At 42.5% G+C, this 14,087-nt stretch overlaps 1 protein-coding gene across 7 annotated transcripts in view; it reads right to left on the bottom strand.

Annotated features, from left to right (window-relative positions):
- The window catches only part of LOC110502310 (suppressor of tumorigenicity 7 protein homolog), a 101,298-nt gene that overhangs the window by 5,269 nt on the left and 81,942 nt on the right, over positions 1 to 14,087 (bottom strand). For all 7 annotated transcript variants that reach the window (XM_036958767.1, XM_036958781.1, XM_036958775.1 and 4 more), the window contains 7 exons: positions 13,217 to 13,292; positions 11,489 to 11,643; positions 10,004 to 10,101; positions 9,271 to 9,385; positions 8,814 to 8,886; positions 8,388 to 8,490; positions 558 to 708 (listed from right to left, as the gene is read on the bottom strand). In XM_036958767.1, coding sequence (XP_036814662.1) covers positions 558 to 708; positions 8,388 to 8,490; positions 8,814 to 8,886; positions 9,271 to 9,385; positions 10,004 to 10,101; positions 11,489 to 11,643; positions 13,217 to 13,292 — 771 coding nt within the window. The remainder of the gene's footprint in view (positions 1 to 557; positions 709 to 8,387; positions 8,491 to 8,813; positions 8,887 to 9,270; positions 9,386 to 10,003; positions 10,102 to 11,488; positions 11,644 to 13,216; positions 13,293 to 14,087) is intronic.

Consider the following 14,087-nt stretch of genomic DNA (forward strand, 5'->3'; position numbering starts at 1 on the left):
TGTACTCACTGCCCTGAAAATGTGTATTGTACTCACTGCCCTGAAAATGTGTATTGTACTCACTGCCCTGAAAATGTGTATTGTACTCACTGCCCTGAAAATGTGTATTGTACTCACTGCCCTGAAAATGTGTATTGTACTCACTGCCCTGAAAATGTGTATTGTACTCACTGCCCTGAAAATGTGTATTGTACTCACTGCCCTGAAAATGTGTATTGTACTCACTGCCCTGAAAGTGTGTATTGTACTCACTGCCCTGAAAATGTGTATTGTACTCACTGCCCTGAAAATGTGTATTGTACTCACTGCCCTGAAAATGTGTATTGTACTCACTGCCCTGAAAATGTGTATTGTACTCACTGCCCTGAAAATGTGTATTGTACTCACTGCCCTGAAAATGTGTATTGTACTCACTGCCCTGAAAATGTGTATTGTACTCAATGCCGTGAAAATGTGTGCAAGTGTGTGTTACAGAGTAAAGGCAATGTGTAACACAATGAAGTTATGGCGTATGAGGTAAAGCGGATGTTGTGTGTGTGTGTGTGTGTGTTACTCACTGCCCTCCCAGGTACAGTGCAGCAGGTTAAGGGCCCCCTCCACCCTCTTCCAGTGCTGCAGGTGAAAGAAGGCGTAGGCTATGGCCTCACTGTCCCCTCGCTTCAGAATGTGCTCTGGAGGCAGTATTAAACTTTTCATTTCTAACAGGTACTGTGGAAGAGAGAGAGAGAGAGAGTCAGTAAGTACAATATAAAATGCACAACATAAACATACTTTTTAATGCAACTTTATACCAGTTCTTACAACCAGGAGAACGTCGATCAGCATTCAAGTAGCACCATTATAAGCGTCGTAGTAGTAGTAGTGGTAGTAGTAGTAGTAGTAGTAGTAGTGGTAGTAGTAGTGGTTAGTGGTAGTAGTAGTGGTAGTAGTAGTAGTAGTAGTAGTGGTAGTAGTAGTAGTAGTAGTAGTGGTTAGTGGTAGTAGTAGTAGTAGTAGTAGTAGTAGTGGTTAGTGGTAGTAGTAGTAGTAGTAGTAGTGGTTAGTGGTAGTAGTAGTAGTAGTAGTAGTAGTAGTGGTTAGTGGTAGTAGTAGTAGTAGTAGTAGTGGTTAGTAGTAGTAGTAGTAGTGGTTAGTGGTAGTAGTAGTGGTGGTTAGTGGTAGTAGTAGTAGTGGTAGTATTAGTAGTAGTAGTAGTGGTAGTAGTGGTTAGTAGTAGTAGTAGTAGTAGTGGTTAGTAGTAGTAGTAGTGGTGGTTAGTGGTAGTAGTAGTGGTTAGTGGTAGTGCTACAGTAGTAGTAGTAGTATTAGTGCTACAGTAGTAGTAGTTAGTGGTGCTGCAGTAGTAGTAGTAGTAGTAGTGGTTAGTGGTGCTGCAGTAGTAGTAGTAGTAGTAGTGGTTAGTGGTAGTAGTGCTACAGTAGTAGTGGTAGTAGTAGTAGTAGTAGTAGTAGTAGTCGTAGTAGTAGTGCTACAGGAGTAGTAGTAGTAGTAGTAGTGCTACAGGAGTAGTAGTAGTAGTAGTAGTAGTTAGTGGTGCTGCATTAGTAGTAGTGGTTAGTGGTGCTGCATTAGTAGTAGTAGTAGTAGTGGTTAGTGGTAGTAGTAGTAGTGCTACAGTGGTAGTAGTAGTAGTAGTAGTGCTACAGGAGTAGTAGTAGTAGTAGTAGTAGTAGTAGTAGTGGTTAGTGGTGCTGCAGTAGTAGTAGTAGAAGGGCTACAGTAGTAGTAGTAGTAGTAGTGGTTAGTGGTGCTGCAGTAGTAGTAGTGGTTAGTGGTGCTGCAGTAGTAGTAGTAGTGGTGCTGCATTAGTAGTAGTAGTGGTTAGTGGTGCTGCATTATTATTATTAGTAGTAGTAGTGGTTAGTGGTGCTGCATTAGTAGTAGTAGTAGTAGTAGTGGTTAGTGGTGCTGCAGTAGTAGTAGTAGTTGTAGTAGTGGTTAGTGGTGCTGCATTATTATTATTATTATTAGTAGTAGTAGTAGTAGTAGTAGTAGTGGTTAGTGGTGCTGCATTATTATTATTATTATTAGTAGTAGTAGTAGTAGTAGTAGTAGTGGTTAGTGGTGCTGCAGTAGTAGTAGTAGTTGTAGTAGTGGTTAGTGGTGCTGCATTATTATTATTATTATTATTAGTAGTAGTAGTAGTAGTAGTAGTGGTTAGTGGTGCTGCATTAGTAGTAGTAGTAGTAGTGGTTAGTGGTGCTGCAGTAGTAGTAGTAGTTGTAGTAGTGGTTAGTGGTGCTGCATTATTATTATTATTATTAGTAGTAGTAGTAGTAGTAGTAGTGGTTAGTGGTGCTGCATTAGTAGTAGTAGTAGTAGTGGTTAGTGGTGCTGCAGTAGTAGTAGTAGTTGTAGTAGTGGTTAGTGGTGCTGCATTATTATTATTAGTAGTAGTAGTAGTAGTAGTAGTAGTAGTAGTAGTGGTTAGTGGTGCTGCATTATTATTATTATTAGTAGTAGTAGTAGTAGTAGTGGTTAGTGGTGCTGCATTATTATTATTATTATTAGTAGTAGTAGTAGTAGTAGTGGTTAGTGGTGCTGCATTATTATTATTATTATTAGTAGTAGTAGTAGTAGTAGTAGTGGTTAGTGGTGCTGCATTATTATTATTATTATTATTATTATTAGTAGTAGTAGTAGTAGTGGTTAGTGGTGCTGCATTATTATTATTATTATTATTAGTAGTAGTAGTAGTAGTAGTAGTAGTAGTGGTTAGTGGTGCTGCAGTAGTAGTAGTAGTGGTGCTGCATTAGTAGTAGTAGTGGTTAGTGGTGCTGCATTATTATTATTAGTAGTAGTAGTAGTAGTAGTAGTAGTGGTTAGTGGTGCTGCATTATTATTATTATTAGTAGTAGTAGTAGTAGTAGTGGTTAGTGGTGCTGCATTATTATTATTATTAGTAGTAGTAGTAGTAGTAGTGGTTAGTGGTGCTGCATTAGTAGTAGTAGTGGTTAGTGGTGCTGCATTATTATTATTAGTAGTAGTAGTAGTAGTAGTAGTAGTGGTTAGTGGTGCTGCATTATTATTATTAGTAGGAGTAGTAGTAGTAGTAGTGGTTAGTGGTGCTGCATTATTATTATTAGTAGTAGTAGTAGTAGTAGTGGTTAGTGGTGCTGCAGTAGTAGTAGTAGTAGTGGTTAGTGGTGCTGCAGTAGTAGTAGTAGTAGTGGTTAGTGGTGCTGCAGTAGTAGTAGTAGTAGTAGTGGTTAGTGGTGCTGCAGTAGTAGTAGTAGTTGAGGTTAGTGGTGCTGCAGTAGTAGTAGTAGTAGTAGTAGTAGTAGTAGTAGTGGTTAGTGGTGCTGCAGTAGTAGTAGTAGTAGTAGTGGTTAGTGGTGCTGCAGTAGTAGTAGTAGTTGAGGTTAGTGGTGCTGCAGTAGTAGTAGTAGTAGTAGTGGTTAGTGGTGCTGCAGTAGTAGTAGTAGTAGTAGTGGTTAGTGGTGCTGCAGTAGTAGTAGTAGTTGAGGTTAGTGGTGCTGCAGTAGTGCTACAGTAGTAGTAGTTGCTAGTGGTGCTATAGTCAGTGGTGTAAAGTACTTAAGTAGTACTTTCAAGTATTTTTACTTAAGTAATTTTGGGGGGAATCTGTACTTAACTATTTACTTTTTACTTCAATACATTCCGAAAGAAAATAATGTACTTTTAACTCCATACATTTTCCCTGACACCCAGAAGTACTCTTTACATTAATGCTTAGCAGGAGAGGTAAATGGTCTAATTTACACACTTATCAAGATAAAATCCCATGTCATCCTACTGCCTCTGATCTGGTGGACTCACTAAAGACATGCTTCATTTCTAAATGATATCTGAGAGTTGGACTGTGCCCCTGGCTATCCGCTTTTACATGTTATGGTTCTGTCTGGTTTGCTTAATATACAGAATTATAAGTGACTTATACTTTTAGACTTTTACTCAAGTAGTATTTTACTGGGTGACTTTCACTTTTACTTGAGAAATGTTTTATTAAGGCATCTTTACTTTTACTACAGTATGACAATTGGGTACTTTTTCCACCACTGGCTGCAGTAGTAGTTGTTAGTGGTGCTACAGTAGTAGTAGCAGCAGTGCTACAGTAGTATTTGTAGTAGAGGTCGACTATAGTAATAGTAGTAGTGCTATGGAAGTAGTAGTAGTAGTTATGGGTTCTGTAGTAGTAGTAACGGGTTCTACAGTAGTAGTAGTAGTAGTAGTAGTAGTAGTAGTAGTAATGGGTTCTACAGTAGTAGTAGTAGTAGTAGTAGTAACGGGTTCTACAGTAGGAGTCGTCGTTGTTGTAGTGGTGCTACAGTAGTAGTAGTAGTAGTAGTAGTAATGGGTTCTACAGTAGGAGTCGTCGTAGTGGTGCTACAGTAGTAGTAGTAGTAGTAGTAGTAGTAGTAGTGACGGGTTCTACAGTAGGAGTCGTCGTTGTTGTAGTGGTGCTACAGTAGTAGTAGTAGTAGTAGTAGTAGTAATGGGTTCTACAGTAGGAGTCGTCGTAGTGGTGCTACAGTAGTAGTAGTAGTAGTAGTAGTAGTAACGGGTTCTACAGTAGGAGTCGTCGTGGTGGTGCTACAGTAGTAGTAGTAGTAATGGGTTCTACAGTAGGAGTCGTTGTCATAGTGGTGCTACAGTAGTAGTAGTAGTAGTAGTAGTAATGGGTTCTACAGTAGGAGTCGTCGTCATAGTGGTGCTACAGTAGTAGTAGTAGTAATGGGTTCTACAGTAGGAGTCGTCGTCATAGTGGTGCTACAGTAGTAGTAGTAGTAATGGGTTCTACAGTAGGAGTCGTCATAGTGGTGCTACAGTAGTAGTAGTAGTAATGGGTTCTACAGTAGGAGTCGTCGTCATAGTGGTGCTACAGTAGTAGTAGTAGTAATGGGTTCTACAGTAGGAGTCGTCGTCATAGTGGTGCTACAGTAGTAGTAGTAGTAATGGGTTCTACAGTAGGAGTCGTCGTCATAGTGGTGCTACAGTAGTAGTAGTAGTAATGGGTTCTACAGTAGGAGTCGTTGTCATAGTGGTGCTACAGTAGTAGTAGTAGTAGTAATGGGTTCTACAGTAGTAGTCGTCGTCATAGTGGTGCTACAGTAGTAGTAGTAGTAATGGGTTCTACAGTAGGAGTCGTCGTCATAGTGGTGCTACAGTAGTAGTAGTACAGTTGAAGTCAGAAGTTTACATTCACTTGGAGTCATTAAAACTAGTTTTTCAACCACTCCACAAATGTCTTGTTAACAAACTATAGTTTTGGCAATTCATTTAGGACATCTACCTTGTGCATGACAGGTAATTTTTCCAACAATTGTTTACAGACAAAGATTACTTCACTTATAATTCACTGTATCACAATTCCAGTGGGTCAGAAGTTTACATACACTAAGTTGAATGTGCCTTTAAACAACTGAAATTGCAACCAATCACGACCAGTTGTGATACAGCCAACCTAAATAAGAAATACATTTGATGATAGAATTCTCCCCCTTACCCTCCTTCTAGGCAAGTCTATTGTCCAGCTACCTGCTAATAGCCATAATGGTGCTGTACAACGTGACCATATGTGTTTGAAGGAGTATTTTCTAGTATGCAACAAGTTGTTTACCTTCATTAAACAACTTTGTTCCAATATTTCTGTAATTCAGTGATATTTATTCCCATAGTAATTCGTTATGGACCCATAACTAAATAAACAAACATCTGCAGTTTGAAAGAGTATTTTTATCATTATTTTATTAATGAAAGCATAAAGATGCCATTATTAGTTACATTGTTTTAGTTTGAACGTGCAGACTGGCACTAAGAACAGAGGGAAAGTTTCCCTAGTCAGCTCCATTATTAGTGCAATGCCCCTTAAAGTGTTGCTCTGTCCTACCAGTGTGACAAAGTGGGGGTCCACCCCCTCCCTCCTCTTCCCTTCCCCATGGGCTAGGTCCGTCTTCTGTGCACGGTTCAGCGGCCCATCCCGTGCCCCCTGCCCTCGTGCCTTGAACGCTTTCAGTGGATAAAGCTGGAGAACTGCAAGGCAATCCCATTGTGTGCCACTCAGGAGCCATGAACAATATGACCAATGTATATTGTCCTGCTAATTACAGGGTTAATAATATATATGTGAGAATATCCAACAGGCTTTTATATCATTCTAAATTAATAATAATAATAATAATAATATAATAACAATAATAAATCGCTTTGTTTTAGTTGTAAAATAACGTAAAATGAGCAAGAAAAAGTCCATTATTGAACATGGTGTGACACATTGTTACTAATTTGTAAATAAAGCTAATTTGTTTTTTTAGAATTATTTATTTCTGTTTTTAGAGGGAGAGAAACCTCATGGGTCTTCCAGTCAAGGCCGGCACGGGTATTGGACCAGCATCTGTAGCAGTGTCTTAGACCGTTGCACCACTCAGGCACTGTACAGCATGCCCTGTTGGGAGTGGCCTACAGTACTACAGTAAGACCAAAATAAAATGATTAAAAACCTTAGTGTAACAACAGTTTTAGTAAGTAATATTGAAGTCGTACACAATTATCATTTTCTATTTAGGTTTATGTCGCCCATTCATTGTCAGAGACACAGTTGGACCCAAAAGCGTAATCAGTGCTTTAACTGTCCTTGCGCTGGTCTGGAGAAATTAAGTGGTGATGCAGGGTACCGTACTAAACAACAAATGACCTCTAAATCCTGCAGCATAATCGCAAAACTTTTAGTGGAGTAACCACTGTAGTAATGCTACTAGCAGTTGTCATGACGTTGGCCTCTTTGGGTTTAGCAACCCCATCCCCCTCTCCCTGCCTCCCCCTTGCCTCCTTCAACTAGGCTGCTGTGGTCAGAGGTAGTAAATTCCTGAGAAGACCTCCTTGTGGCCACACAGTATAGAGAGAGTAGATTTTCATGGAGCACAAAGGAATTTCTTCCACCTCACAGAACTTGAGGTACGAAAAAATGTCATGTTCCAGAGAAAGTATAAAAGATCGGTGAAGAATCCAGCTACGAACTGGTCCGTTTGTCACAACTTGGGAAGCTCATGGGAGACGGTGTGGCCACATTACCATAACGCTGTTTATATAATAGCCTCAGATATGAGGTTTACATCTAATTGTTGTATAAGATGAATGAGTGAGGATGATACTGTTTGTGTAATTGTGTAATATGACTTTGGACTGTTTAATGAAGAAAAATACAATTCCCTTTTGATTTGAACTAAATCAGAGGATCGCCCCTGAGCCCAGTTAGGGTCAGACATCCTGGACCGCCCCTGAGCCCAGTTAGGGTCAGACATCCTGGACCGACCCTGAGCCCAGTTAGGGCCAGACATCCTGGACCGCCCCTGAGCCCAGTTAGGGTCAGACATCCTGGGACAGCCCTCTTCGGCCCTTCCGAATAAAACCCCCACTCGGGTTTTCGATCAGCAGACCGAGCTTACCTCAATTACGAGATGGCTAAAGGTTGCAGACCATGTTTTTCTCCATTAGGAGGACAAAGGTTGTAGACCATTGCTGAATATTTTAACCATACCACGTGGTTAAACTCTTAGACTATCGATACCGACAGAATAAGAATAAGAACAAGAACAATTAAATACTAGTCTGCAGCTAGGAATTCGGTATCATTGAACGGGAAGAACGACAACCGCCGAAACATCCATTCTATAACGAGTCACTCTGAACAATCCCCTCTAACCACTACTGAGAGGGAGAGAGATGGACTATTCTACAAAATAAATTAACTTTTCACCAGCGATCAAGACGACACACCGAGTGTAAATATATATATTGATTGCAATTGTTCCCGAATGAGTGAGCGTTCATGTGCAAAGGATTAACATTTCATTTGTTATAATTATTAACTCTGTAGTGACTTCTCAGCTGACCCCCACTTCCCTTTTGTCTAACAAGCCGCCATGCCGGTTCAGCCCACTAGGGCACATTCTCTTATCATTTCTTGTAACCATATTTACTGTTTGTTTATGCATTTCTGTGAATTACTTAGTTAGTAATAAATAAATGATTTAAGACAACTGATGTGAATTACTTAGTTAGTAATACATAAATGATTTAAGACAATTGATGTATGGACTCATAGTGAAGACTGGGTTCGTGCAGATAACCAACAATTTACGACGTTTGGAATGAGACTAATGTGAGGTAATGTAAATAATTTATTAATTTGAAGACTAATTGATCAGATAAAATATCAAAAAAGTTATTTTAGGAAATGATAACTTTGTAATCTGAATATTTTTCCTTGGTGCCCCGACTTCGTAGTAATTACGGTTACATGATTAATCAGTCTAATCGCGTAATAACTAATTACAGAGAATCTTTGATAAAAAACTATAAGTCTTCATTTAATGATAGTAAAGACACGACAGTGTTACGTATGTAGCTCCATTGTTGTGTCTTACTTTGGGGACGTGTGGGTTGAACTCCACAGCTCTGTGTATGGCTTCTACAGCATTCATCTCTGCTGTACTCAACCCTCGCCTTGACGCTGCCTCTGGAGAGAACCTGCATGGGGAACACGGGACACCAGTGTGTGTGTGTGTGTAAGAATGTGGGTCATTGAGTGTATGTGAAAGTGTAGTGTGTGTGTGTGTGTGTGTACCTGCAGTCATAGGGGCTACTATGCTAAGATAAATGGAATCTTCTCAGTGTTATATGCAGAACTAGGATATCTAGGAGGTGTTTTAAAATGCCCTAACCCATTTCAAAACAGAATCACTCAATATCATTCTCTCTGTCACACGAATATCCCCAGGCTAACTTTGAAATACTACTTCAGGTATGTGAATCACTTGGTGCCATTGTAACAGTAGTAAAAGGATACTCACTTGTCTGATACCGCCCTGGCTTTGAGCAAGGCTGCTGTGTAGCATATTGTTGCTGATTTGGGTAAACTAATATCTGTGGGGAGACAAAGCACATATCAACAGTGTTCTTTTTCCTCCACTTAACTAGAAGACATTTACACTAGACAGGGAAAGAATAGGGCCCCTAACGGTTTTTACTGAAGGTATTGGAGGGTTTACAGGATTCCACTAAAATACAGGGTCATTTTAATTTAAGTCATATGGTAATGGTTGGATGTAGACTTTATTATCTAATGATTTATATTTTATGACTTTTGTTATGTAATGTCTGTCATTCAAACTTATGTCTCATCTCCAGAAATAAAATCACAGTGACATTGTTAGCACTGCACAGGTGTCTCTTGAATGTCTGGTCATGGACCAATGAGCAACAGTTAACGTTGAACTTTTTTAACTTTAAGAGGTGTGTGTGTCTTACCGTCGTACTTGGCTAGTACGGCCTGTACGTCTGCGTAGTTCTGCAGCTCTAGCAGCGACTCCAGCAGGTTCTCATGGATATTGAACATACTGAGGAGAGGGAACTCCTTCATTAACTGGAAAACATACAACTGTTGTTACATGTAATACCAGACAGTCAGTGAAACAACAGACTTTAGTAACCCCGCCCAGTCCCACACAGCCTCACACCTAGCCTGGTGCCAGACCTTGTCATGGCAATAAGAGATGACAGCAGCAGACCTGGGACCAGGCTACCTCCAGACCCAGACCTCTGGAGCCTCAGAACATACTGTACATTTCCATTTCAGTCATTTAGCAGACACTCTTAACCAGAGCGACATGCGGAACAAATGAAGGTGCCTTGCTCAAAGGCAGACAGATTTTTTACAAAGTCGGCTCGAGGATTCAAACCAGCGACCTTTCAGTTACTGGCCCAATGCTCTTAACTGCTAGGCTCCCTGCGGCCGCTGTTGTTTCATTACATGTTTTTGTTACATTTATCATACAAATTTATAGTGATTGAAAACATTGGCATGTAAAAAGTTAGGCAAATCCTAACTTTTACCAAGTCACATTTTCACCTAGCCCCCCCCCCCCCGTAGTTCCCCTGACATCAAGTCTGATCTAACAGACAATTCAAGTTCAGTGGGAACTACAGTAGGATTGGGGATTGGTCCGTAACCTCCTGGTGGCTTGGTGTATACTGTACTTACATCTCTCAACATTTTGACAGCTTCTCTGGTTCGGCCCAGCTTTCTAGAGCACATAGCAAGTCTCCTCTTAATGTAAACCAGAACATTGGTATCCCTTCCTGAGAGAAACACCGCAGCAAAGTTATTTCAGCTGGTATAACACACACAGACACATCCGAGCACACACACTAATAGATTTATTTGCGTATATATGTAAGTGTTTGAGAGTGTGCGTCTGTGTTTCCAACCAGGTGCATGCGTAATCTTTTCGACTGTGTGTGTTGGTTCAACTGTGTGTATGTTTGACTGTCTGTCTGTCTGTCTGTCTGTCTGTCTGTCTGTCTGTCTGTCTGTCTGTCTGTCTGTCTGTCTGTCTGTCTGTCTGTCTGTCTGTCTGTCTGTCTGTCTGTCTGTCTGTCTGTCTGTCTGTCTGTCTGTCTGTCTGTCTGTCTGTCTGTCTGTCTGTCTGTCTGTCTGTCTGTCTGTCTGTCTGTCTGTCTGTCTGTCTGTCTGTCTGTCTGTCTGTCTGTCTGTCTGTCTGTCTGTCTGTCTGTCTGTCTGTCTGTCTGTCTGTCTGTCTGTCTGTCTGTCTGTCTGTCTGTCTGTCTGTCTGTCTGTCTGTCTGTCTGTCTGTCTGTCTGTCTGTCTGTCTGTCTGTCTGTCTGTCTGTCTGTCTGTCTGTCTGTCTGTCTGTCTGTCTGTCTGTCTGTCTGTCTGTCTGTCTGTCTGTCTGTCTGTCTGTCTGTCTGTCTGTCTGTCTGTCTGTCTGTCTGTCTGTCTGTCTGTGTGTGTGTTCAACTGTGTGTATGTTTGGCTGTGTGTGTGTATGTTTGGCTGTGTTTGTTTGTACTCTACTCACTGTGCTGTGCCTCGTACTGTGTGTGTGTTTGGCTGTGTTTGTTTGTACTCTACTCACTGTGCTGTGCCTCGTACTGTGTGTGTGTTTGGCTGTGTTTGTTTGTACTCTACTCACTGTGCTGTGCCTCGTACTGTGTGTGTGTTTGGCTGTGTTTGTTTGTACTCTACTCACTGTGCTGTGCCTCGTACTGTGTGTGTGTTTGGCTGTGTATGTTTGTACTCTACTCACTGTGCTGTGCCTCGTACTGTGTGTGTGTTTGACTGTGTTTGTTTGTACTCTACTCACTGTGCTGTGCCTCGTACTGTGTGTGTGTTTGGCTGTGTTTGTTTGTACTCTACTCACTGTGCTGTGCCTCGTACTGTGTGTATGTTTGGCTGTGTGTGTGTGTGTTTGGCTGTGTTTGTTTGTACTCTACTCACTGTGCTGTGCCTCGTACTGTGTGTGTGTTTGACTGTGTTTGTTTGTACTCTACTCACTGTGCTGTGCCTCGTACTGTGTGTGTGTTTGGCTGTGTTTGTTTGTACTCTACTCACTGTGCTGTGCCTCGTACTGTGTGTGTGTTTGGCTGTGTTTGTTTGTACTCTACTCACTGTGCTGTGCCTCGTACTGTGTGTGTGTTTGGCTGTGTTTGTGTGTACTCTACTCACTGTGCTGTGCCTCGTACTGTGCACCATGGTGTTGAAGCTGTTGGCTGCGTCTGTAGCAGCCCTCTCCTGTCTTCAAGGCCTGTTTGAAGAGCTTCTCTGCCTCCACGATGGTGGTGGCCTCCTCCTCTGCCAGCAGGATGGACGCTGTTGCACAGCTAACAGGACAAGACAGACCAGTTGGAAAAGAGTGAAAATAATTTTTGGGGAAGACGACACAGGAGAGGAAGACAACATAGAGTATATATACAAAAGTATGTGGACACCCCTTCAAATGAGTGGATTCGGATGTATAAAATCGAGCACACAGCCATGCAATCTCCATATGTTGTTGGACAGGATGGCACCTTTCCAACAAGTCAGGTCGTCAAGTCAGCTGCTCCGGTAAACTGTAAGTGCTGTTATTGTGAAGTGGAAACGTCTAGGAGCAACAACGGCTCAGTTGTAAAGTGGTAAGCTTGTTGAATGCCAAGTTTTTTGTTTTTTTTACATGTTTTTAAATGTAACCTTTATTTAACTAGGCATGACCGTTAAGAACAAATTCTTATTTGCAATGACAGTCTAGGACCAGTGGGTTAACTGCCTTGTTCAGGGCAGAACCACAGATTTTACCTTGTCAGCTCTGGGATTCCATCTTGCAACCTTTCAGTTACTGGCCCAACGCTCTAACCACTAGGCTACCTGCCGCCCCAAAGTGATGGCTGGAATGGTGTAAAGCTCGCCGCCATTGGACTCTGGAGCAGTGGAAACGTGTTCTCTGGAGTGATGAATCACGCTTCACCCTCTGGCAGTCCGAAGGATGAATCTGGGTTTGGTGGATGCCAGGAGTAGGTTGCCTGCCCAACTGCATAGTGCCAACTGTAAAGTTTGGTGGAGGAGGAATAACGGTTCGGGATAGGCCCCTTAGTTCCAGTGACGGGAAATCTTAACGCTACAGCATACAAAGACATTCTAGTGGAGTCTCGGCTTCCAACTGTGTGGCAATAGTTTGGGGAAGGGCCATTTCCTGTTTCAGCATGACAATGCCCCCGTGCAAAAACCGAGGCCCATGCAGACATGGTTTGTCGAGATTGGTGTGGAACAACTTGACTGGCCTGCACAGAGCCCTGACCCTAACCCCATCGAACACCCTTGGGATGAATTGGAAAGCCGACTGCGAGCCAGGCCTAATCACCCAACATCAGTGCCTGACCTCACTAATGCTCTTGTGGCTGAATGAAAGCAAGTCCCTGCAGTAATGTTCCAACATCTAGTGGTAAGCCTTCCCAGAAGAGTGGAGGATGTTACAGCAGCAATAGGGGGGACCAACTCCATATTAATGCCCATGACTTTGGAATGAGGTGTTTGACGAGCAGGTGTCCACATACTTTTGGTCATGTAGTGTAGCTGGAGGAAGAAACAGGGGAAGACCACACACTAAGCACAAAGGAGAATAAATTGTGATGCCGTTGACCCCTAAAAAAAGTATCCTGAAAGGCTGTGAAAATGTTGTGTGTGTGTGTGTGTGTGTGTGTGTGTGTGTGTGTGTATATATATCTCACACTTTATAGTCAGGCTGTATATACAACAGTATACAGGTGGGGTTGATACAACCTCAATTGAGGAAGAGTTGAAGAGACCTCATTGAAGATTCCTCAGAAAAATAATAGGTTATTTTCAAGTAATGCATGAGTGAACTGAGGCCAACCATGTTCCACAGCATCTGTGTAGGTGAAAGAAGGAACTACTCACTCCTCTAGTTCCAGGGATTCGTGTGCAGCAGAGATTCGTGCCTGTGGGTTCCTCTCTCTCCACGCTTTCTGCATTACTAAAAACACACACGCACATTAGTAAGTGTTATTGAGGTCAGAGAGGTATGATACTACCTGTGAACATGAATCACACCTCCCTGGAGATGGGGTGAGTGACAGGGTGTGGTATGTGTCTCTCTGGGTGCGTGTGTGTGTGTCTCTGGGTGCTAGTGTGTGTGTGTCTCTGGGAGCTGTGTGTGTGTGTGTGTGTGTGTGTGTCTCTGGGTGCTGTGTCTGTGTGTGTCTGGGTGCTGTGTGTGTGCGTCTCTGGGTGCTGTGTGTGCGCGTGTGTGTGTCTCGGTGCTGTGTGTGTCTCTCTGGGTGCTGTGTGTGTGTGTGTGTGTGTCTCTGGGTGCTGTGTGTGTGTGTGTGTGTGTGTGTGTGTGTGTGTGTGTGTGTGTGTGTGTGTGTGTGTGTGTGTGTGTGTGTGTGTGTGTCTCAGGGTGTTTCTCTAGGTGCTATGTGTGTGTGTCTCTGGGTGCTGTGTGTCTCTGGGTGCTGTGTGTGTGTGTGTGTGTGTGTGTCTCTCTGGGTGATGTGTGTGATGTGTGGGTGTCTCTGGGTGTTGTGGGTGTGTGTGTGTGCGTCTCTGGGTTGATGTGGGTGTGTGTGTCTCTGGGTGCTGTGTGTGTGTGTGTCTGTCTCTGGATGCTGTTTGTGTGTGTGTCTCTGGGTGTTTCTCTAGGTGCTATGTGTGTGTGTCTGGGTGCTGTGTGTGTCTCTGGGTGCTGTGTGTGTGTGTGTGTCTCTCTGGGTGCGTGTCTCTGGGTGCTGTGTGTGTGTGTGTCTCTGGGTGCTGTGTGTGTGTGTGT

The sequence above is a fragment of the Oncorhynchus mykiss genome, chromosome 2 (assembly GCF_013265735.2).
Source record: "Oncorhynchus mykiss isolate Arlee chromosome 2, USDA_OmykA_1.1, whole genome shotgun sequence".
Taxonomy (NCBI): Eukaryota; Metazoa; Chordata; class Actinopteri; order Salmoniformes; family Salmonidae; genus Oncorhynchus; species Oncorhynchus mykiss.